Source organism: Balaenoptera ricei, chromosome 8 (genome assembly GCF_028023285.1).
Source record: "Balaenoptera ricei isolate mBalRic1 chromosome 8, mBalRic1.hap2, whole genome shotgun sequence".
Classification (NCBI taxonomy): Eukaryota; Metazoa; Chordata; class Mammalia; order Artiodactyla; family Balaenopteridae; genus Balaenoptera; species Balaenoptera ricei.
Window position 1 is genome coordinate 106,811,683 of NC_082646.1, and position 25,969 is coordinate 106,837,651.

Below are 25,969 nucleotides of genomic sequence, written 5' to 3' on the forward strand. Positions count from 1 at the left end.
GACATTGAGTCTTGCAAAACCCCATTCTCTAACCCGGCCAGGGGAGTTTAAGGTTTGAGGTCAGGTACAGACCCCACCTACCCAAACTGTTCTGTCAACAACAACCAGGGAGACCCAGGGGAGGTTTCAGGCATTGTTTCCCTATATCTTGAGGAAAGAGTTTGCTCTCTCGCGCTCTCTCTCTCTACTCCACTAAAATTCAGTCAATAACTCTTCATAAATAATTTATTTTCATTAGAAATCTAAGTGCTGCAGATGAAAGACCTAACTGGCATTTTAGAAAGTTACATTCTCAGTGTTTTAAATTGGGGAAGGACATTCCATTGTAAAGAGGCAAATGGACATTCCATTGTAAAGGACAAACCCACAAGAGGACTCAGGGAGTTTGGGGCTCTCATTCCCCATGACTGGAATGTCATAAGCAGAGAGTGGAGTGGGAGGAGTCGCTGCAGGAGATAATGTTCTTCCCACCGCTGCATTTAGGAGGCTCACTGGCTGCTCTTTCTGAAGAAATACCGAAACGGGAAGAGGGAGCTGCAGGAAGAAGAGCAGAGCAGGTTGAAACTCTAGAGGTCCACTTCCCTTCTCCCAGGTCCCATTAGGGCTCCATTATTAGCTAGGGCAGTTTTGCTCTGAGACCACTGAATGGAAATTCAAGTCTGAAACAGCATTTGAAAAGGTACCCAAGTTAGAGTATACTCAGGAGGTGGAAATAAAGAAGAACAATTGCAATGGTATGGCTGAGCTCTAGATAAAGGGATTTGCTAACTGTACTCTGCAAAAAGGACTCTGAAGACAGCCTAGATTCAGAGGGGAGAATGGAAACATTTTGGTAACGAAATCATCTGAATAACCCAAGCACGATCAGAATAGATTCTGTCCAAGCAGCATTTGTGGAATCAGGTCCAATGCTGGGCACATCGGGGTGGGGTAGATTGTGTAAAAATGAACAAGACACAGTCTTTGTTAAATTCACAGTTAGGGCCCTCATGCTCACTTCATTTCCATCATTTATCCCGCACAAAATAGAGATTATGCAGGTAATCTGCTTTCTTTTGTATTCTAATTTCCCTGAGAGACTCAGTGGGGCAGGCTCTGGAGCTGGACTGCCCTGGGTCTCAGTTTGATGGCAGGAGAGAAGTCTATCCTACCTTAGAAACCCAAAGAAGCCACTGGTTCCCAGCTCTGTGCGTCCTTCAGGTGGAGGTGGATCGTTTTGCTGCAATGGTGGGGTAATCTTCTCTGCTCGGCTGTCCCCCCACTTAGAATCTGCAAGGAAAACACTCAGGCAGGGAAAAGGTGTCAGTCCTCAGGCTACTTTTATGTGAGCAGGAGAAGGCAGGACACCGAGCATGAGCCCAGGGCAGCCTCAAACCAGGATTATTCGAAGCCAGGTGAATTGCTTGTTCTGACATCCCAATTTCATCTCAGCTCAGTAAGGTGCTATTCTGACCTTGGAGTATTTTCAAAGTCAGGCCCCTGAGATTTGTTTTTTTTAAATAAATTTATTTATTTTATTTATTTATTTCTGGCTGCGTTGGGTCTTCGTTGCTGCGTGGGCTTTTCTCCAGTTGCGGGGAGCAGGGGCTACTCTTCGTTGCGGTGTGCAGGCTTCTCTTGTTGCAGAGCATGGGCTCTAGGCGCGTGGGCTTCAGTAGTTGTGGCTCACGGGCTCTAGAGCACAGGCTTAGTAGTTGTGGTGCACGGGCTTAGGTGCTCCGCGGCATGTGGGATCTTCCTGGACCAGGGCTTGAACCCGTGTCCCCTGCATTGGCAGGCGGATTATTAACCACTGCGCCACCAGGGAAGCCCTGCCCCTGAGATTTTTACACTGCTCAAATCCTAGACACCTACCATGGCTGGTGTGTCTACACATGGAATGACAACTTACTGAAGAACTCACTTGCTCACAGGACTGCATCTGTGATAACTGCATCCATACCGAATCCTCATGCTGAGTGAAAGATCAGCAAGTTGAAAGAGCGATACCTCAACATGCATTCCCAGCCCTTGCCAAGCATCCACCTGCACCTTCAATATTAATACTAGTGCCCCAAAGGGGAGAGGAGGAGAGACAGCTTCCCAGAGATTGTTCTCCAGGATAGAAAAGTGAAACATATCCCTCCCAACTCTTCTGTAAAACTTACCACACAATATGGAAATGTTCTGAAACTGTGGGAGCATCAGTTTCGCTATCAGAAGCACAAGAAGGACATGCATTGCCTCCTTCACTCCTTCTGGGAACTGCGGGGGCTTCTATTACTCAAGAGCCTGCCCCCAGACTGGAGGATGGCCAACAAGCACCTCCACGGGAGCGAGGTACATCACCCACTGAGCGTGTCCAGACTCAGAGCTCCGTGCTGCTCTGCTCATCAGATGACTAAAGAGGACAGGGGGGCTTCCCTGGTGGCGCAGTGGTTAAGAATCTGCCTGCCAATGCAGGGGACATGGGTTCGAGCCCTGGTCTGGGAAGATCCCACATGCCGCGGAGCGACTAAGCCCGTGAGCCACAACTACTGAGCCTGCGCGTCTGGAGCCTGTGCTCCCCAACGGGAGAGGCCGTGACAGTGAGAGGACCGCGCACCGCGATGAAGAGTGGCCCCCGCTCGCTGCAACTGGAGAAAGCCCTCGCACAGAAACGAAGACCCAACACAGCCAAAAATAAATATAAATAAATTTAAATAAATAAATAAATAAATTTGTTAAAAATAAATAAATAAATAAATAAATTTGTTAAAAAAAAAAAAGAGGACAGGATGATTATTAGAGGAGAATACATATGAATTTCCCAGAACCTACCCTGGTCCTGAACATCAGTGATATCAAATGCTGAGGTCTCCTGCCATTCCTGCTGGGTTTTTCTTTCTCTCTTCTGATAAAAAGACCAAGAAAAGTCTTAAATTTTACTCCTTTACAGCTTGGTGGTCTGAATGCTATTTGCTGGTAAGGTGATGTCACATCAGTGCTGGGGACTGTCTTCTGACTGTCCAGGCAGGTTCTATTTTTCCTTCTATAGGACTGTCCTTTTTCCATATCAGCTTCCCAAACACTGTCTCTCTAAAATCATAATATTTAACAGCCAAGAACAAACCAAGCTGGGTATACCTTATCATTCCATGTTTCTGACTGCCAACTATTGCCAAGGACAGAATATTGAGGTTTCAGATATCAGGAGGACCTTTACTTTACCTTGGAGAAAAGTATAATCTATGTGGTAAAACTGATGTATAAACTAAGTATTATAAGTCAGTGTGATAAGACTACTCCATCAGTCTATATAGAGTGCCCTGGTTACTGAGGAGGACATGAATAGAGTGGGTAGTGGTTAATCAAGGAAGACTTCACAGGGAAAGTGTTATTTAAATGGGGCCTTGGTGGATGGCATCAAGGGGTCAGAGAGAGCAGGGCATTCCAGAAAGGGACATGACATACAAGGGCACATCGCCGTTAATATGTAAATATGATCAACATGGCTAGAGCCAGGGCAGCAGAAACATGACTATGGCATAAGCAATCTTATTATTTCTGTCTACTGCTCTATAGACCTTCCTTTGTACTTTGAAGGGGACATCCTACAACCTGGTTCCAAGCCTATAATATTCTAGGAGACACCCTGGTAGCCAGAAACATGGTTGATATAGTTCCTTTGAGAATCTGCCAACTGGCCACTTCCCTCACCCAGGCACAACCTGAGGGCTTGCCTGCCCAGCAGTGCTGGGGAGTTCCTTGAGCCATTTTGCTGGTGAAGAATTCTCTCTCTCTCTTTTTTCTTTTGCCACGCCGCGCGGTATGCGGGATCTTAGTTCCCCAACAAGGGATTGAACCCATGCCCGCTGAAGTGGAAGCACAGGTTCTCAACCACTAGACTGCCAGGGAAGTCCCGCTGGTGAAGAATTCTATAGCAAGGGTGTATCTAGGAGGCAGAGGCACAGCAATCCCAGGAAAATTAGGACAGATCCCCCATCCTAAGCATAAGCTGATATTTCTGTTAAGCTTTTCCACAAACCCCTCAAATCCCAGACCACATGGGCAGCCACCTAAATCATACTCCTATAAAAGTGAAAGGGAACTCTGGGGAGAAGGAGACTCTCTCTTCCGGACAGGGTGGAGATGAAATTTAGAGGGCCCAGATCTGATTTCTAGCTTGAGGGAATGATTCTCACAAACTTACTATGGTAAGGTATGGAAACTATGGTTTGGGGTTTAAATACTGCTTCATTGGCCCTAATGGAAGCATCTACTAAGGTTGGTAGTGGGGACCAGAAGGGCAAAGGCCCTGGGGCAGAGGTATAGCCTACCTCTGAACCAGGGGAAATTTCCCTCATAAGGCAGCCTTTGTGCTCTCCTGAAATCTTGATAGAGGTTTCCTCAGGCCAACGTTGTTAAGAGAGGAAAACCATTATAGCCTGACTAAGACTGAGGGTACCATCTAGGACATCCAACAACACATAATACCCTGAAAACCTGATGCAAGGTTGTCCCCTGTATGTTCAGGGTCAGATCTGCTTAGAAGTGCAGTTCAAGCAAAGGCTTGAAAAAAAAGCTACGTGCATGGCAGTCTGTTTCACTTCTGGTCCATTCATCTGCTCTCTCCCATTTTTTATCTTTTTAAAGTCTGGATCTCTAGATCTGGGAGCCAAAGTAACAAAGGGAATGAGTCTGTCCTTCCGTCCCATTCTCCTCAAAACACCTCTCATGAAACAGAGACCTTATTCAGGTGCATGTTGTATTCTTCTAAGCTTTCCCTGCACAGGCTCCCTGTGTGTACAGATGTGCACAACCCACACTGTGTTTCTACACCTTAACTTCCCCCAAAGGGAAGAGAAGATATTAGGCATTGGACCATAGGAGTGAATTCAATTCTTCCGGCTCAAGTGACTTACACTAAGAGTCCCTGTGATCACTTTAATTTAGGAGAAGTCTGCTCTCTGGGAACAGGGTCTACAATGGAGACCGCTTGGGCTTTGAGTCAAAATCAATAAACATGTTCCTTTTTTTTTTTTTTTTTTTTTTGCTCAGAGTTTTTTCTAAACCCAGTATCAGGTTGAAAAGGTAATTATGTTGAGTAAGAAACTGTGGGTTCTTAAGGGAGATGATGTGTCAAACTAAGAATAGGAAGATACAAAGGGTAGAGAGTGAGGGAAATGTTCCTTTAATAGTAATTATCTTGGTTGTATAAAGTGTCTTTGTTCTCCAGAGCTTCGTGTACTCTTCTTGTACTTTCTAATTTCTTCTTCTTCCCTCTCTGAAGGATGAGAGTATAGAAGAGGGAAACCATCTGCTTTAAATCACTCCATGGGCCAGCTGGCCATGGGCACAACAGGGCTCTGTACTGTGCCCCCGCCCACAGAGGCAGAGGTCTTCATCTTTAAGGGTTCACTCTACTCCCAACTAAATGCTAATAAGCTCCTGGAAAAAAACTAGGTTTTATATGTTTGGGTGCACCCCAGCACCTAACACAATGCCTTGCTAACAAGAGACAGAATTGTTTAGAAATGAAAATCACTTCACTTTTCTACTTTAAAATGTTTTAGGGAATTCCTATGATCTTGAAGGTGGCTTTAAAGCCTTTTAGGATCCAGCCCGTGCTGACCTCTCCAGTGACATTTCTCAGCACTGTCCTCTAAGCGCCAGGTGCACTGGCTTCCAGCCACCAAAAGCACTGTACTCTTTCCTCTTAGCCTTAGTTCTTTGAGCTACTCTGAGCTACTCTGGGAACTCTCTTTCACATCCACTTGGTCTGAATGAGGTTCTCCTTTGTGGTCCCTTTGTACCCTGTGCTTTCTTCATTCCTGCACGTAGCACATTTATCAGTAATGTCTGCCCAGCTTTACACTTTTGGCATTTTTCGGGGAGAGTGTGTGTGATAGCTCTAGTACTTGGCACATAGGAGTCACTCAGTAAATGTTTGTGGAATGAATGCATATGTAAATGTTTGTTCAATAACTGATCATGTTATAGATCCTGGGAAGGTGAGGGAGGTGAGTTGGGAATGTTTGGATACCTAAGGTCAGAGCTGCTTTGGAGCGATGACAAAGAAGTAAATAAAGTCACAAATAACAGCTATTTCAAGAAAAAGGGCACTATTTTAGAGACTACTATGGAAAAGGAGTCCTGAAATGGAGGAGTAGCAGTTGTATGAATATCTAAATGGAGAGCAGACCTCACAAAATGAAATCATATATTATTAAGGCCGGACCATCACTGCTCTAAATGAAGTTTTCTCTTACCAGTATCCTGTGCTGATACATACCTATTTTGCCTGTAAAAACTAGATGTTCCCATACAGATTAACTGGTTTGCTGGGCAGAAATAGAGACACAGATGTAGAGAACAAACGTATGGACACCAAGGGGGGAAAGTGGTGGTGGGGGGTTGGTGGGATGAACTGGGAGATTGGGATTGGCATATATACACTAATATGTATAAAATAGATAACTAATAAGAACCTGTTGTATAAAAAATAAATAAAATAAAATTCAAAATTTCAAAAAAAAAAACAAAACCAAAAAACTAGATGTTCCCAGACTCAGAGTCCAGTGCAGACGAAGGCAAAAAGTTTTCTAAAAAAAATTCTAAGCTGGATCCCACCTCAATTCAACAGATCTATTTTCTTTTTCAACTGCAGAGTATAAGAAAGCAGCTTTTTAAGCTAAGAGAAGACCTTTTAACAAAAGGATTCATCAATGTGTGTATTATGCAGCTACATTTAGGACAGGTTGTGGCGAGGGTGGAATGGTTGAAAGTTGTTCTGCAGATGGTGAAACGTGAGAATGAGTCCAGTGAATTCAGTCTGTACTAAGGATCAAGATGTGCTGGTAACAGGAATCCTGACTTGTAATTGAGCAGAAATAGCCAAGAGTCTCGAAGTCTCCATTTTGGTGCTTACCCTCCTGGTTTCCATAGGGGCCTTCTTTTTGCTGAGCTCTTGGCTGGAAGTCCCCTTCTTGGGCCTGAGGTGGGAGAAAAAAGCCCAGGAAGTGTTACTGGCAGCAGCAACATCACCACATTCAAGCAAATGTGGCCCAAATGAATATTTCAGCAGGTTGGCTATTTTTATGCCACTCCTGGCCTGCAGAATAAATTGTGTGGCCAAACTCTCTTTGGGTGCTGCTTTAATTCACAGTAGAATCACAATTTGAGACATTTTGGGATCTAGGGGTTGAGAAAGGGAAAATGTGATTGACAGCAGGTATCAGATTTTGAAATACTTGGTTGTGCATCAAAACACAGAGAAAGGGAAGATGTGAGGCCTCATCTCCATGGATAATTCAGTCAAATGGAACTGACCAAAGCTTCATACCTCCAAGTACCCTCACATCCCACCTGGCTGGGAAAGGAATTTCCTAACTCTTCACCGATGTGTGCATTTGGAGGGTGTAGGGGTCAGCTCCTTCATGGTCTACCCTCACTGCTCCTGTATGTCTTGGGGCCCATACAGTACCAGGAAAAGAACAGCTGCTTTCTGTGAACCTGGGCTGAAAGCACTTTGGGCTGGGAGCAAACCACACCTTGGATTATTCCATCATCCCTCTCTGGGTGCTAACATGAACAACTGAATTGTCTTACTGACTCATTCTGTCCCTGACAGAGAATCAAAAGAAGAAAATAAGTAGCCTCTACAACAGCAACTTCAACATGTTAAGGGTTGTGCTTAACACTCCCCCTAATTCGCAGCACCTCACCCAGTAATTGATGCATATCCTGTTGCAGACATTTATGTTTCAGTCTGTACTACCTCTTAAGGTAGAGTTCCAAAAGTTTACTGCTAACTGGATAAAATAAGATTATATTTTATTCATTCTCACTCTTTTGAGGGTTTCTCTATGTTCGGATAATATTTTGGGACTTCATATCTTGTGCCTTCTGTGTTTTGCTATAGTATGACCATAGTAAGTACTCACTGAATATTTGTTGGATTCAATTGTACAGATATGTTTACATTTCCTCTCAGTCTTCATCTTTTTTTTCTGGCCGTGCCATGCGGCTTGTGGGATCTTAGTTCCCCAACCAGGGATCGAACCCGTGCCCCCTGCAGTGGAAGCGCAGTCTTAATCACTGGACTGCTAGGGAATTCCCTCAGTCTTCATCTTGATGAACAGAAGAATTCTACTTTGCTGAGGAAGGGACCGTGTTCCAATTACACTGCAAACATCAACTTGCTTCCTTCTCTTAGTCCCCCCACTAGAATAGGCAGGTATGAATGAAGCCCTGAGACAGAGAGTGACACGCCCAAGGACAAGATCAACCAGCAGCAACAGCTGGCAAAGCCTAACTAGGACGCAGGATTTAGCCCCTCTGCCAAAACCACTGACCTGTCCAGCCCTGGCCTGGTTGGGGAGCCGGGCGCTTCTGCGTGTTTTCGTTTCCTCGTCATGGCTCCTGCTGCTTTCCTCTCTGCCAGGACCTTTAGAAAGGAACCACACTTCCTGTGACTCTTCCTTTTCCAGAGTTGCTCACATGAGGGCACAGTGACGAGAACTCCCCATCTTTAAATTGCCAAAGGCAACTTTTAACACCAGCTTTGCAAGTAAGGATAGACATAGTCTCAGAAATCTAGCCAAGGGGAAAAAGAATGTCTCACGTATACAATTCTGATTGGACTTGGGCAACAACCAAGGGGCATAAAAGACAAGAGCAGGACTTTTGGGACAACAGAAGGCAATAAAGGCAATTTTCATTTCTCACAGAAAAGGTAAACTTACCAACCCAAGAGGACTGCTGTTTACTGGTTTTCCTGCAACAGAAAATTTGAATGTCTTAATGGAGCGAGACTTTCTGGCTATCATTGACGTCTTAGACCTGGTCCTAGACAAAACTTTGGTGTGTGCCCTTTTCCCTACCGCCCGGTACCACTTTTCCTACAAATACTGTGTCCTCAAACTTTCTTCCTCCCTTATTTTAGAACTACTGTCATCTACAAGCTAAAAATAGTTCGATTCGTACTATATTCTAACTATATGTCACTTAAAAGGGGATGATCTCTATTACGAAAGAAAAAAAGTGGAACTTTCAGCGGAGTGACAAATGAATTGAGGAGATATTTTGAGGTAAGGCCTTTGTACCTTTTTTCAAATCAAACTGGCAGGTGTCTCCTTTTCCCTCTATTTGTAAAAATAGCGGTGGCCCCCAGAGATTAAAAATTGGGAGATATCTTTAAGATACTACTAAGGTGAAAGTCATTAAATACTCTAAAATGGAGGAATTATTTATATAATAAGTATCTTTCATTGAATGATTATTCTAAGTCACACTGTACTTTCCATCTTCCAGTATTTATACATTTAATCTTTTTAACAACTTAATGAGATAGGTACCATTATTATTTTTCATCATTTCACAAAGGTGGCATAGAAAGACTGAGTAATTTATCTAAGGTCACAGAGCTATTAAGTGGCAAAGCCACCAAGACTTGAAGCGGGCAGTCTAGTTTGGAGCACATGCTCCTGACTTCCGCACTGCCAGTGTTGGCGCCCAATCTGGCCGACTGCTTCACCATATTCAGCTTGCACTGCTAACCCATGGATGTTCAACCTTCCCTTTTTTCTTCTCCACCACCTACACTTCTATCATTCTACTTACCAGTTGACAGGTTTTCATGAAACCATTTCATCTCCACGTACAGAGTGAAAACAAATGGATAAGGGACCAAGACAATCTCTCCATGTTTGAATTTCAGGTGGGACACTCTCTCCCATTTGCTTTTATCTGGGAAATGTGCTAAGGAGTGAGGAAAGAAGCCAGTACGAATCCCTGAGTACTATTTTAGGGAAAAGACTCCCTCTGGTTTCCCTGACCTACCCTCCAAACTGCCTATGTGTTTGTTGCTTCCATTTGAATCTATAGTGTGAATTGTAGTTCATTTCCACCCAGTAAAGAAAGGATACAGGGAAATACAATGAAGTGTTCTGTAGCAAACGGCTGCAGATTATCCAGGTTTCCCAAGACCACACGAATAGAATCCTGAAAAAAAAAAATTGAAATGACGTTAATACTGTCTAATCTCAGCCAATCTATCAATTTATCCTTATCACTGCTCTTCACATACTCTATATGCTTTTAAAGTTGAACTACTTGCTGTTCCCTGAATATGCCTTCTGCTTCTCTATTTCTATGCTCTTGCCTGAAATACCCTTTCAACCCATCAGTATATGACCAAATTCAACCTATCCTTTTATGATACAGCTCAAAAGCCATCTCCTCCAGAAAGTTTTCCCTGATTTCCCGAGTTTTATTAACTATTATTCTCAAATTTCACAGTAGTTAGCCTTGGGTCTTTACTATATTCCATGTACTTTTTTTTTTTTTTTCTGTCATGCCCCGTGGCTTGCAGGACCTTAGTTCCCTGATTAGGGAGTGAACCCTGGCCCCGGCAGTGAAAGGGCTGAGTCCTAACCACTGGACTGCCAGGGAATTCCCTACATTTTTTTTTTTTAATTTTATTTATTTATTTATTTATTTATTTATGGCTGTGTTGGGTCTTCGTTTCTGTCCGAGGGCTTTCTCTAGTTGCAGCAAGTGGGGGCCACTCTTCATCGCGGTGCGCAGGCCTCTCACTATCGCGGCCTCTCTTGTTGTGGAGCACAGGCCCCAGACGCGCAGGCTCAGCAATTGTGGCTCACAGGCCTAGTCGCTCCGCGGCATGTGGGATCTTCCCAGACCAGGGCTCGAACCCGTGTCTCCTGCATTGGCAGGCAGATTCTCAACCACTGCGCCACCAGGGAAGCCCATCCCTACATATTTTTATGTAGGGAATATTTTTATTGTACATATTTTTATTTTGTACATACTTTTATTTTCCTTACTGAGAAATCTTCTTGAAGTAGAATATACACCTGATTTATCTTAGCATCCCTTCTATGGTGTCTACCATTAGTGGATGAAGCATAACAGGTCCTCAACAAATATATACTGGATTAGTGAATAATACTGGTATTTATCTACATGTACTTATTTTGCTTTTGCTTAAGTCAAATCTTTTCTTCTACTCTCTTTAAATCTGAATTGATTAGTCTCTAATTAACCTATGCTTATTAGTATATACTAATTAAACAATTGGTATCATGAAAAGACTACTAAATTTCTATGGGAAAAAAATCTGAATTTCAGTCTCAGTTTTGTCATTTCATCTCTCTAAGCCTCATTTTCCTCATATTTGGGCTCAGAGAAAACGGAAACTGTCATGTTCATCTTGTATGATCTCTATTAGAATAGTATCTAGCTTATAATTTTAATAGCTAGTATTTATTGAGTAATCACTATGGCAAATATTTTTGTTTTTATACATATTAATGAATTTAACACTCATAAAACTCTATAACATAAACACTTCTATTATCCCCATTTTACCCATGAGGAAACTAAGACAAAGAGGTAAAATGACTCATGGAAGGCTACACAGGTAGTAATGATGGAGTTAAGATATTAACCCAGGCAGTGGGGCTTCGGAGCTTACACTCCTAACCATTAGACTAAACTGCCTATCAATAAATGTTTTCGGGCTTCCCTGGTGGCGCAGTGGTTAAGAATCCACCTGCCAATGCAGGGGACATGGGTTTGAGCCCTGGTCCGGGAAGATCCCACATGCCGCGGAGCAACTAATCCTGTGCACCACAACTACTGAGCCTGCGCTCTAGAGCCCATGCTCCACTACAAGAGAAGCCTCCGCAATGAGAAGCCCGTGCACCACAACGAAGACAACAGCAACTAGAGAAAAGTCCACGCGCAGCAAAGAAGACCCAACGCAGCCAAAAATAAATTTAAAAATAAATAAATAAATGTTTTCAAAATGAGTGGAAAAGGATAACATCTGCCTCAAAACTGATGAGAGTAAGAAAAAGAACATATAAAAAGCATTTCAAAAACTTTAAATATGATTATAAATGGATATAAATGCTCTCTAGCTACTCTTAGTTGAACTACTGTGTGGCAGGCATTGCATACATCTATTTCTAATCCTCACCACAACCTTGAAAACTGATATTATTTGTCAATCTCACTGACAGGTAAGGAAACAGACTCAGAGAAGGCAGACAAATTTCCCAAAGTCACACTGTAAAGGCAAAACTAGAGTTCAAATACAGGTTTCACTGGCTCTAAAGTCTAAGCTCTCTCCACTCTACTATGCTGCCTTGAGCTTTTCTCTGCCCATATTAAGTGAAGCAAAGTGAAATAAATTCTGCGCTACTCATAAATAAAATAAGCAGAAAACTGTCATGGTCCTATATTAAAATAATTGTTATTTATAATGATGCCTCTGAAGTCCTCAAAGATCTTAATGTATCTTACAACACACAGCTGAAGAGCCGCAGGTACCTTTAAGACTTTGGTTTCACAGAGTTTTGTTTGTGTATGTAATTATATTCAAATTCTTTGTAATGTGGCAACATATGTCTTCATAAATCACAACAGTCATAGATCACTCAGTTGTGAAGTTAGAAGAGAATACGCTAGTTTAAAACTCTCATTTTATGAATGAGGCAATTAAGACCCAGAGAGATAAATGATTTGCCAAGGCTCACACAGCTAATTAGTGGTTCAGCCAGGACTGGAACCCAGGGCCATCCCCCAGAACTCTAATTTCTTTTCCAGTGCTTTCACCAATCTGCGAATTTGCCCACCTTCTCTGTCTTCTTCCTGTGGGAGGATCTAAAGCTAGAGAAGCTGGGTAGCAAAGGAATGAAAATGAAGTGGGAATAAAGCAATTGCAAATGTTTCCAATTAAAATGAACACACAGCAGCCTTGTCTGTGTATTTACAGTTGAGTTTCCTGAACGTCAAGTACAAGACAGTGGTTGGGATGGTGAGGTTTCCCAGAGCCCTGGAAGGCTGCAGTCCTCCGGAAACTTTCTCTACTGCCAGCTGCCACAAAAGAGAGCTGCCCGTGGCTGGGAACTCTAGTGGAAACAAAATAACTCTTAGCCTCAAAGGTGCTGACACTTCAACTAGGAGAACTGAGAAAGAGTATAGGCTTTAATTTCCCTGGAAAAACAGTAAAGTTTCTTTGCAGAGGAAATGTGGCAGGGAGAAGCCAAGTAATCAAGTGGAGGTTGTGACTCAGTTTGCTGGAAATAACTAAAATCTGAATATGGACGCATCCTCAGCTCAAAGAATAACATTCCCAGAAGTTGTCTGCTTCTTTCCCTACCTCTAGCTCCTGGACGATGACTTCCTTGTTTTCTACCTCTTCTCCTCTAGAAGGTAAACAGACAAGAGATAAGTAAGCCAAGAAGGAAAGCTCTGGAGACAACAGACTCTAGTAGAGCAAAAAATGAAACTTCCATTGAGCTAAGGAAACATAGCTAAATAACAATTGTGTGTGCTGACCCAGTGCTCAAGGGAAGAAGTGATCACCTAGGTGGTGTGGTCTGAGAATTGGTACAAGGCTGTACCAAAATATCTTCTCCATTAACCCGCCAAGACCTGAAATTTCCACTGTGAAAGTTAATAATTTGTTAGACCAGTTGTACAAGTGCAGTCTGTGGACCTCTAGGGGTCCTCAAGACCCTTTTAAGGAGTCTCCAAGGGCAAAACTAGTTTCATAATAATATTAAGATGTTATTTGCCTTTCTCACTATGTTAACATTTGTAATCTGTAGTGCAAAATCAATGGTGGGCAAAATTGCTGGTGCCTTAGCACAAATCTAGCCAGTTGCACTAAACTGTACTAGCAGTTGTAGTCATCTTTACCACCACACAGGAAAAAAAATCCAGTTTCATTTAATATCCTAGAGGAAGCAGTGAAAAATTAATAATTCTATAAATCTCAACCCTTGAATACATGTCTTTTTAATATTACATGATAAAACAGGAAGTATGCATAAAGCATTTCTGCTGCATACCAGAAGATGATGGTTGTCTTGAGAAAAAGCACCTGTACAACTGTTTAAGTTGCAAACTGAACCACTTGCTTTTTCATGATATTTTACTTGAATGATCAGCTGACAGATAAACTATGATTGTTATTCAGACTTGGGAATGTGACAGACATTTTCTCAAAAATGAACAGTGAGCTTATCAATCTAAGGAAAACAATTGACAGTATTTGTTGTTAAGGATAAATTTTGGGATTTCAAGCAAAATTTTGAATTTTGGAAAACTTCTATCCACCACTGTGGGGTTGACAGCTTCCAAATACTTAGACATTTTTCTGACAAGTTTAGTAGTGATATTAGCAAATGTGATTTTTTGATATTATATAATGAAATGTGTTGACATTTGAACAATCTGCATAAGCCAGTGAACCAATATTTTTCAAATGACCAACGAAACACTTCAGGTTACAAAATCAAGTGGCCTCGCTGTGCAGCTTGTGGGATCTTAGTTCCCTGACCAGGGATTAGACCCGGCCCCGGCAGGAAACTGCTGAGTCCTATCCACTCAGGGAATTCCCACAGATACATTTCTATTTAGGTCTCCTTTAATTTCACTCAGAAATATATTTTTTTTGTAGTTTTCAGTGTGCAAGTCTTACACCTCATTGGTTAAATTTATTGCTAAGTACTTTTTCTTTTTGATATTATTGTAAACAAAATTGTTTTCTTAATTTTCTTTGCAGAGTGTTTGTTGCTAGTATATATAAATCAACTGATGTTGATTTAGTATCCTGTAACTTTGCTGAATTCATTGATAAGGTCTAACAGTTTTTTGTTAGTTTGTGTAGATTCTTTAGGTTTTTCCACATATAAGATCATGTTGGGAATTCCCTGGCGGTCCAGTGGTTAGGACTCTGTGCTTTCACTGCTGAGGGCGTGGGTTCAATCTCTAGTCACAGAACTAAGACCCCGCAAAGCCACATAGCACAGCCAAAAAAGAAAAAAAAAAAAAGACCATGTCATCTGCAAACAGAGAAGTTTCACTTCTTCCTTTCCAATTTGTATGCATTTTATTTCTTTTTCTTGACTAATTGCTCTGGCTAGAACTCCAGTAGTATGTTGAATAGAAGTGACGAAAGTGAGCATCCTTATCTTGTTCCTGATCTTAAGGAAAAAGTTTAAGTTTTTCACCACTGAGTATGATGTTAGCTGTGGGTTTTTCATATATGGCCTTTATGTTGGGGAAGTTCCCTTCTATTCCTAGTTTGAGTATTTTTATCATGAAAGAGTGCTGGATTTGGTCAAATGCCTTTTCTGCGTCAATTGAGATGATCATGTGGTTTTTTTTCTCTTTTTTCTAATAATGTGGTGTATTATGTTGATTGATTTTTGTATGTTGAACTATCCTTGCATTCCTGGGGTAAGTCCTGGGAATATAAACAATGTCAATCCTCTCATTAATTTTTCAAAAATATAGTTACTTTAATAAAATGTTATATTATTTTAAAATTAATAAGTAATTATTTTAGTTTTTCTGTTTCAATTTTATATGATGAATATTGACAGGTATAACCCTCTTAATCAAAAACTCTTTGAGATCCTCAATCTTAAGAGTGCAAAGGGGTCCTGAGATAAAAAAATTTGAGAACCACCACCCCAAAGGTATGCCATTGCTAATTTAAAAACTTATATGAATAATAAATATATAGAACACAAAATACCTGGGAAAGAGTCCTACAAGGTGCTGCTTCAGCCAGTCTCCTGGACTGGGTGAAGGCAGAGAACGAATGACCTGTGGGAAGGTACTAACCTGTGTTTGCAAAGACTACCCTCCTGGTTTTAAAATTACCTCATGTTGTTCCCATATCTAATTTTGAATTTATACACGTTGGGTCCTGCATGAAGAAACCTCGTCTCCGGAAATGGGTAGGTGAAAGGTTTTAAACTCATTGCTTCCAAACAATAACCTAAATAAAATAGAAATATTAGAGAATTATTAAAAAGCTAAATATGGTTCCTTATGTACAGGAAAGAAAGCCTGCCTAATCTGTAGCATCTCTTCATCAGTATAATGTCCAGTTCTCAGTGTCACTGCCTATGTTCCAGGCTCAGTTCTGATATTAATTACCTGGACCATTTCCCCACCTGCATGGGGAGGATACATGATATTCTGGGACAATCTCTATACTTGAAGTCAAAAGACCTGAGTTGAAGTTTTGCTGTTTACCTTATGACCTTGTGCAAATTACTTATCTTCCATGAGACTAATGATACTAACATCTGATGACTAACAGGGTTTTTGTTAGGATTAAATCTATCTCCCAAATATCTCTTGAATCTGTTCTTGTCCCTTGCCCCCACTTTCCCTGGAACCTATGTCAAGGTGAAGAGGGCTCAAATCAAATAATGAAACAAAGGATGCACCAATAAGAGGCACAATTGGGAACACCTCTGCTATTAAGATGAAGTTTAGGAATTAGCACACCTCCCTGCTACAGCCAATGCAGTAAATAAGGATGTATACTAATGTTTTCCAGTGTTGCCAAGGAATGCCTTATCTTCCCTACCTCTCAACTACTCTTCTTCCTCACCACTTATGAGAGTGCCCTGTGCCATAAGAGTGTCCACTCTTCTCCTAGCACTTACTAGTTTTACTTTTCCTATTCCAGAATCTCTGCTCACTTAAGGTCCTCTCTGCTGGAAACTCAGGAGAGGAAGAAATGGAAAAAGAAGTATGGCATGTCTCTTCTACTCCAAGAGAGCATTTGATATGCACTCAGAAGTAAGAATCAAGCACACTGTGATTTTCTAAGTCACTAGGACTTTTCTACGCCTCTTTTTATTTGTAGAGATAATAAACCCTGTACTTTCTGTCTCTTCATATGGAAGTTTAAATAATAAACAATGAGAGTAAAATATCCAGAGTTCCTAGGATCAAATCTACCTATATACAATGCAAGGTATTGATTTCAGAGGCAGCTGAGATGGGGTAGATAGAACAGGCACAAAGTAAGAATAATTTGTGTTTTAATCTCAGCTCCATTGTCCCTACCTAGTTTCTCTGGGCCTTGGTTTTCTTGTTGATATTTATACAATAATAACAACTTATTTACACAACAACTAACAACAACAACTTTTTATAATACCCTATTCTAAGTGCCTTATAAATATATCTCACTTAATCCTCACAAAAAGCCTATGAAATAAGTAGTCTAAATTTGATAGATTAGGAAATTGAGGCACTGAGAGATGAAGTTAGTTTCCCATGGCTATGAATGTTGGAATTGGGATTCAAACTGAGGCAGTGTAAATCCAGACTTGATGGTCTTAATCACTTTTCCTGGGATTATTAGGAAGAAAAAAATGAGATAATGAATATAAAATCATTTTGTAAGTACTAAAATATTATACACACATAAAGGATTATTTTCATTATTCTTTCCTTCATATTACCCTGATTCCATGTCTACTCAGCAGGGAGAACTCTAGTATGGTAGAATCAGAAGATCTATGCGCCAAAGAATGAAATTTCCCACAATTTCCAAAGCTTAAGTCTGGAGCTGCCAGTAAAGAGATATCCCAGTGTCTGATCTTGGCTGCTTGGGATTAGAATCACAGGAGGCTGGAGACAGAACCCGAGACTATTTAGACTAGAACTGCAGTCAAAAGTGAAAAGAAATAGTTGGTGCCAACTGCAAAGTTACCAGAGAGGAAATACCGTTCACATCCTGAGAAAAACTTGCAGATCCCCCATGCCCTAGGCATGGCAGGAACCTACGCCAGATTTGATGGTGTTTTTGGTCCTAGATGACTTTACTAAGTAAGCGGGGAGTCCACTTGGTAAAACTTAGGGTGCTGTCACAAAAATTGAGCCCTTAATTATTCAGAGGGTTCTTCAAAAATGCAGTCACATTTCCCCACAGACTGAGGACTGGGGGCATCAGAGCAAAGGAAATGAAGAACATTTGCTGGAAATGACGGTCCAGAGAGGAAACTTCATGTGCTGTGCCACAGCTGGATGGCTGAAAGAAGTAAAAACAACCCTCTTCTAGCTGGGGCCTGTTCCTGTTAATTGCTGGCTGCCTGCTTCAGAAACAAACACCACACACTAATTACCCTATTTGAAAATAAAGATTAGACAGCACAATCCCAAACAACCACATAGTAGTAGTGGTTCAAAGATTTCACAAGGTTATTTTCCAACATGAGTACTGCAGTCATGGTGACACTGTCCCAGGGACTATCATTAAGTTGATGAGATTTTGCAGATGAAGGGTTAGACTCTCAACCAATTTTAGGTGATCATAAAACATGATGCCTTTAAAACAAAAGAAGAGAAGTTATAAGCAATATGGTATAGTGGGAAAGACACAGGATTTGGAATTGGAGGACCAAGGCTTGAGTCTTAGCTCTGCATCTTATCAGTCATTAGACCCTGATCAAGTCACTTAGCCTTTTCATTTCTCAGTTTCTACATCTATAAATGGGGATTACACCTACCCCTGGAATTGTTGTGAGGATTAAATGAGATAAAGCTGTAAAAAGCACTTCGTAAACTCTGGATTATTATATTAACATTAGCCGTTTTGATAGATTTGAAGTGTTTCTTAATGCTTTACTAGAAAAGCAAATTCAAGAGAAGAAAACTGATTAGCTTTAATAGCAGTACAAAATCTGACAAATCTCAATTAAGAATCTTTCCTTGAAAATCCCCAGTAATAGAGTTAAATGACACATAGGCACTGATGTTAGAAAGGGAAAGATTTTTTAAGGTTTTAGTAATTTGTCTCACATAAAGAAACATCTGGGTCAATGCATAGCACCTGAAGCAAAGCTGAATGTGATACGAGGATAATGATATTGACTATTGAAGCTGAAGGAGAAGATCATACAGAAGTACGGTCACTAAATATATCTGGTGATATTTGATGGGAAAACCCTCCACAGTGTTAAAGAATAAAAGAGCTTTCATAAGCATTTAATAAAAATACATTTACTGAGCAGATCTAACATGTCAGGCTCTCTGACCACTAATGAGTGTGGGGAACAAAATAGGGAAATCCCACTGATGCTATGAATCCAACACCCAAGTTTTAGAACTGAGTTTGAGGACAGATGCTCAGCTTCTCCTTCTACCTTCAAAAGTCCCTGGCTAGTTTCAGAGGTCTGTCTGCCTTTGCTGAAGTAGATCCAGACTCTCTGAAAATCTATATTCCTAACGAGATTCACGCTTGCCTATGGCTGGAAGTGCCTTTCACTTTAGAGGGGACGAAAAGGAAGTGAATTCATCAAAGAAGGAAATGACTCCTATAGGTCACATAACTCAGTATGGAACCAGGATTAGCACCCCCGAGATTGCTGACTCCTTTGGCCCATATATTTTCCATTATAACACATCAACTGGTCATTTTATTAAACTGTATCCCTGGTCACTCTCATAACTCTGGATGACTCAAGGCAAACTCAATTTAGGTACAAAGGCATCAAGCCAAAATGGAAGATTTCCTGATTAAAGCTTCTTAGGGTTATATCTTGGGGTGCAGGGGTTACAGTCACATGTTTGTCTTCAAACTCTATTTTCAAAAGGAACTCTTCTCAGTTTCCTCACTTGCAGGGTGATTAGGATGATTAATGAAATAATGCATGTAGAATTGCTTATTGTAGTGCTCTATGCATAGGTTACTCAATAAAGAATAGCCTTTTTGGACTTCCCTGGTGGCGCAATGGTTAAGAATCCGCCTGCCAATGCAGGGGATGCAGGTTCGAGCCCTGCTCCTGGAAGATCCCACATGCTGCGGAGCAACTAAGCCCGTGCGCCACAACTACTGAGCCTGAGCTCTAGAGCCCGCAAGCCACAACTACTGAGCCCATGTGCCACGACTACTGAAGCCCGCGCGCCTAGAGCCCATGCTCCGCAACAAGAGAAGCCACCGCAATGAGAAACCCACGCACAACAAAAAGTAGCCCCCGCTCGCCACAACTAGAGAAAGCCCACGCACAGCAACGAAGACACAATGCAACCAATAAAATAAAATATTTTTTTAAAATAGCTTTTTTGGGCTTCCCTGGTGGCACAGTGGTTGAGAGTCTGCCTGCTAGTGCAGGGGACACGGGTTCGAGCCCTGGCCTGGGAGGATCCCACATGCCACGGAGCGGCTGGGCCTGTGGGCCACGGCTGCTGAGCCTGCGCGTCTGGGGCCTGTGCTCCGCAACAAGAGAGGCCGCGATAGTGAAGAGGCCCGTGCACCGCGATGAAGGGTGGTCCCCACTTGCCACAACTGGGGGAAGCCCTCGCACAGAAACGGGGACCCAACACAGCCAAAAATAAATATTAAAAAAAAAAATAGCTTTTTTTTTAAAACATCTTTATTGGAGTATAATTGCTTTACAGTGTTGTGTTAGCTTCTGCTGTATAACAAAGTGAATCAGCTATATGCATACGTATATCCCCATATCCCCTCCTTCTTGCATCTCCCTCCCACCCTCATCCCACAAGAATAGCATTTTTTTAATGTGTCAATATTTTCTCACATTGATAAGCAACTACTATTTTCTATTACTTTTTTTTAAATTTTTAATTTATTTTTGGCTGCGTTGGGTCTTCGTTGCTGCGTGCAGGCTTTCTCTAGTTGCGGCCAGCGGGGGCTACTCTTTGTTGCAGTGCGCGGGCTTCTCATTGAAGTGGCTTCTCTTGTTGCAGAGCATGGGCTCTACGCGTGCAGGCTTCAGTAGTTGTGGTGCGTGGGCTCAGTAGTTGTGGCTCGCGGGCTCTAGAGCATAGGCTCGGTAGTTGTGGCGCACGGGCTTAGTTGTTCCACAGCGTGTGGGATCTTCTCAGACCAGGGCTCGAACCCGTGTCCCCTGCATTGGCAGGCAGATTCTTAACCACTGCACCACCAGGGAAGTCCCAAGAATAGCGTTTTTAAAAGCAAAACAAATCCAAGTGTTAAGATACAGGACAAGAAGAGGCTGATCTAAGACTACCCAAGATACTCCCATGCTTATTGATATCATTCTCTTTCTCATTAGATTTCTACCTACTCTTTCTGGTAAGATACAATCTTTAAAACACCACTGGCATTTATTCAGAAATGTGTTTGCAATTGGAACTGTGTCAGATTTTGTTTTGTTTTGTTTGGGAGGGGAGGAATAACTAAATCTTCTAACAGAGGGGTAGGAAGATGCCCTGAAATGAAATCAAAAGGCCTTAGTGAACAACTCAATAGGCCAGAAAGGAGATTACACCTAAATGGCTTTACACATAAATGGCTCTTCCACTTCCATTTTAACCATGCTAAAAGTTAATAGCTAAACTATCTTTGGTCAATAGGTCCAGGACTGTACTCCTTATTCTAGAAAAGCAACAGAATGGTATCTCATCTCACCACCTGCCCATTAGTTGTGGCTTGTTACATGATGATCAACCTATTAGCATTCACATCACACTGAATTCACTGCAGCACTCTAAAAATTCTACTAATCCCAGACACCCTAAAAGCATTTGGATGTAAAATTGCAGGCAATGAGGGACATTTTATTTTTTGGTTACACCACTGGGTGAATTGCCCTGAAGCAGTAAATGTAAGGAAGAAGATTAAAAATGATGAAAAAGCATCAGTAGTTTCAGAAGGGCAAATGGTGGAGAGAATATCCCTAGCTAGAGAGAAAGGAACATCTTTTACAATTTTGAGCTATAAACTCTGAGTCCTTGATGTACATATCTCAAGGGTCTTAGTGACAGAAGACAGATATAGGAAAGTGTGAAAAGAAAGCTTCTAAAATATAGCTTTGTTCTCGGCATGAAACAATGGCAGATTCTGAAGAAATTGAGTTAATAAAAAACTATATTACTTTTTATATAAAGAGAGCAAATTTCACACAGGAAACCTGCAACATTTTACTGACTTTAATCTAACTCTGGTGAGATATTGGGGAGATAAGAATTGTATTCACTAGGTTTACAAAGATTAAACGTGACTTGAGGATATCATCTAATTTGACCAAGGTCACACATCAAGGGCAAGACTAAAACTCAGACGTATTGCTAAAGCAAGATAGTCCAGCTGAATTAAGGATGTCAAGAATATAGTTACCTTATGAATTAGCCTAGACTCAATATTAGCCTCAATTCTTTATATTTTACCACCTAAGCATAGCTCTAAAATAACAGAATCAGGCATTATTGTTAAGAAACATAAAGCTTTGTACTTTGAAAGACCATCAGACCATAGGGATCTGATGAAAAAAAATCTTATATTTATAAAAGCACTCTCAGTTTATACAATGCTTTCCTATCCCTACCTCACAAGATTCAAAAACATCTACTGAAGTAGGCAGGGCAGATTCAGCTAACTTACACTCCAGGCTAACTGCTCTCCTAATTTCTACCTGATTTGATCCTCTCAATCTTATGTTCACTCAATATTCATTCATTCAGTTCACAAGTATCTGCATGCCTCCTATGTTCCAGAAACTTAAGTGCTGGAGATAAAGTGCAGAAGAATAAGAACTTGGTCACTGCCTATAAAGAGCTTACAAATAATTTTAAGTGTGATGACTGCTACAAAAAAGGATAGGATGATATAGGAACATGACAGAGAATCCTAACCTAGAATGGAGGTCAGGGAACTCTAAGTAAGTGACTCATATCTGAAGGATGAGTATGAGTTGGGGAGACACAAATGGAGAGTGGGTGTGGGGTCTGATGTGGGTACAGGAGATAGCAGATACAACAGTCCTCAGTTGAAAGAGAGCGTGGTAATTTCAAGAGAGAGAAGTATAGTACTTCAGAACACAGTCGGCAAGAAGGACAGTGCTACGAACTAAGACTACAAAGATAAGCAGTGAGTCAGCACACATTTGAGAGCCTACTGTGTATCAGGCATTGTTCTGAGTACTGATAAGAGTGGGTAACAAGAAAGACATGTTTCCTTGTCTTTAAGAGCTTAGATTTCAGGAGGTTTGGGGAGCAGTAATAAACATATAAATAAATAAATGTAATTTGAAGTACTGTAAGTATTATGAAGAAAATAAAACAGGGTTTTGTAGTAGAAAGTGACTGGGAGGCTGCTTTAGCTAGCGTGGCCAGCGAAGGCCTTTCAGAAGAGATCACAACTGAGTTAAGGTCTTAATGGAAAGTGAAACAACAAAGTCGAGGGGAAAAGCATTCCAAGCAGGAAAAAACAGCAGGCACAGACGTCCTGTGATGATGGGTAGTTTAACGCAGCAGTCTCAAACCTTTTTGGCACCAGGGACCGGTTTCGTGGAAGACAATTTTTCTTTGGGGGTGGGGGAGAATGGTTTCAGGATGATTCAAGCACATCAAATTTATTGTGCACTTTATTTCTATTATCATTACATTGTAATATATAATGAAATAATTATATAACTCACCATCATGCTGATAGGAGGCGGAGCTCAGGCAGTAATGTGAGCGATCGGGAGCGGCTGTAAATACAGATGAAGCTTCGCTCACAGGCCTGCTGCTCACCTCCTACTGTGCGGCCCGGTTCCTAACAGGCCACGGACCACACTACCGGTCCGTGGCCTGGGGGTTGGGGACCCCCGGTTGAATGGACAGAAAGGTCAGTGTGACTGGATCACAGAGAAGGAAGACAGAGTAGGAAGAAATGAAGTCACAGAGATAGGCAGGAGCCAGATCATATAAGGCCTGTAGGTCATTGTAAAGAGTTCAGATTTTATGCTAAGGGTTTTATAAAAAGAAGTGAAATTTTTTTGATTTATGCTTTAGAAATAGCACTCTGACTGACAAGAAGAAGATGAACTGTAATTAAGAGTACAAGAGTAGAAGCAGGGAGACTAGTTAGGACGATTTGTAGTAGTCCAGCAGAAAGATGCTTCTGATTTGGACTTTAAGGTCTTAGTAGTTAGTGACTAGTTAGATTTGGGGTATATTTTAGACTGATGGACTAGATGTGGGGATCAAGGATGGCTCTTGATTTTGGCCTCTGCTATTAGAAGGGAATGGTACATACCCTTTACTGAGATGGAGAAGGATTCTGGAGAAAAAAGGTTTGCCATTCTCTTTCTGTTCTGTTTTGGTTAAGCATGAGAGGCCTGTTAGACATCCTAATGGATGTTTCCAGGGGGTGGTCTCCTACTATGCAAGGAATGGAAATCAGGATAGAAATATAAATGAGTCATCAGTGTTTAGTTACTTGAAGCTATTGGAATGGATGAGATCATCCAGGGAGAAAATACAGATAGAGAAGGGATGAGGGCCTTCCTTATAGGCCAGGTTACGGACTGCGAAGTCTATCCTAAGAGAAACAGGACTGCACTGAAGGGCATAATAGAGAGATGACATGACCACATGTCTTTGAGTTTTAAAAAACGAACAAAACAAAAAACCAAAACAATCTCTCTCACTGTAATGTGGGAAATAACCCAGAACCAGAACAAATGAAAGAGGATCAGCCAGGAGACTCCTGTGGTTCCAGGCAGAAGCTGATAACAGCATGGTCTACAGTGATGAGTGGAGATGAAGACAAGTGGACTGGTTTGGAAGACGTCTAGTCATGATTTGGTGACTTTATGGGGTAAGGGAGAAGGACGGATAAGGATAATTGTGAATTGCTTGAACAAATCATTGAAAAAGTACAAGTGCCACTTCCCAAAAAAAGGAGCCTTAGAAAGTAAGTTTTGGAGGGGAAGATGTTGAGTCCATTTTTGGACATGCTCAATTTTAAGGTGCCCACGAGATATCCAAAGAGAGATTCTAGGTAGACTGCTGGCTATTGTGGTAGATTTACTATCTGCAGATGAAGGAACTAAAGTTCAGAAAAGTCCAGGATGTACGGCCGAGTATACCTTTCCCAGATGCCAACATTCAAGGACCTGAGTAGCTGAACAGAGAGAGAGATCTGAGTGCCCTGACTCAGATTCAGTCAGGCATCTGAAAGCCAGAAACTCATTCAAACCATTAAGACATGATGTGACAAGATGTGTTGCGATGGAAGACTTGTTTTCAGGGCAACTGCTAAGCCTGGGTTACAGGACGGTAGGGACGGAATGATCACTTTTGTGGGTGGTTTTTTTTAAGTTGCTTTTTTTTTTTCTTTTTTCAAGAGGGTGCGGTGAGCGGAGCTGGGGGCCTAAGAAGACTGGATCTCTGCCAGAGGCACCTTTCCGTGCTGGGTGCGGTGTGGCGGCAAGAACAGCCCCCGGACAGGGATCTTCGCCTCGGCGCTGCTCACTCGCCCGTGGAAGGGGATGTGGACGCAGCTCGTGGCGCCCGCCCGGCTTCCCTCCCTGCCCGCCCGGCTCCCCCCTCGCACCTCCACAGCCTGCGACCTGTGCGCCAGGCCGGCCGCCCCGACCACGAGGCCCTGCGCTGGGCACAGCCCAGGCGTCGTGTGCACTGGGCTTCCAAAAGGGCCCGGAGCTGCGAAGGCTGCCTCAGGGGGCGGCTGTGGAGTGGGGCTGGGGCCTGAAATCTCCCTCAGAGTAAGGCGCCAACCCTACCAGAGCACCAGGCCGGTGCCGGCCGTTACCTCAGACCCAAGGACCTCCCAGGCTCGGCCAGGCTCTTTCTCATAAGGGTTCTTCGCGCCTCATCAAAGTGGCCTCGGCCGGGGTACCCACTAAGAACTTCTCTCTGAAAAAGGCAGGCGCCGACCTCTCACGAAGCCTGGCTGGCTGACTCAACGACTCGCCCGGCCGCCTGCCCGCGCCGCAGTTCGAGCCGCGCTCCGCACAGACCCTTGGCGCACGCGCAGCTGCGCTCCAGGGTCGCCTGGTGGGCGGGCGCTCCGAGGCCTGGCCGCGGTCTGCGCGTGTGCGCCTCTGCGACCGCGTCCAGGGGTCGCGCGAGGCCGAGACCCAGAGCGGCCCGCGGCCCTACGCGCCCCACCCGCTGGAGCACAGAAGTTCAGCGCCTTTCCGTGGTTCCCGGGCTTGTCCGCCCATTGGTCTTTTCGCGGCCACTGCGCGCCTGGCGTGGGCGGGTCCGGTGCAGTGGACCGCGGAGCCCCTACTGTGTGTGGAGCGTCGTGGGAGCACTTTTCGTACACGCTCTCCTTTAATCCTCACCCCGGTGCTGTACAGCAGTTACTAATATCCCAATTCTAAAGAGGCTCCAAAACGGGAGCGACTTGTGGACATTCAAAAACACTGGGCTTCCCTGGTGGCACAGT

General features: G+C 42.6%; 1 protein-coding gene across 5 annotated transcripts; it reads right to left on the reverse strand.

Moving 5' to 3' along the window:
• Positions 1-255: 255 nt before the first annotated feature.
• On the reverse strand, positions 256-25,537 carry MAJIN (membrane anchored junction protein). Of its 5 annotated transcripts, none has more exons than XM_059929795.1 (11): positions 25,419-25,537; positions 15,664-15,781; positions 13,148-13,193; positions 9,888-9,963; positions 9,583-9,708; positions 8,706-8,737; positions 8,316-8,407; positions 6,890-6,953; positions 2,800-2,872; positions 1,152-1,269; positions 256-534 (listed from the first exon to the last, which is right to left on the reverse strand). In XM_059929795.1, the coding sequence occupies exons 2-11, from the start codon at positions 15,762-15,764 to the stop codon at positions 489-491; spliced, it is 774 nt and encodes a 257-aa protein (XP_059785778.1). In that variant the 5' UTR covers positions 15,765-15,781; positions 25,419-25,537; the 3' UTR covers positions 256-488. The 5 variants fall into 5 exon arrangements, with proteins under 5 accessions (XP_059785778.1, XP_059785777.1, XP_059785779.1 ...); XM_059929794.1 differs by having other exon boundaries at positions 25,328-25,537; XM_059929796.1 differs by having other exon boundaries at positions 25,453-25,501.
• Between the last annotated feature and the right edge of the window lie 432 nt (positions 25,538-25,969).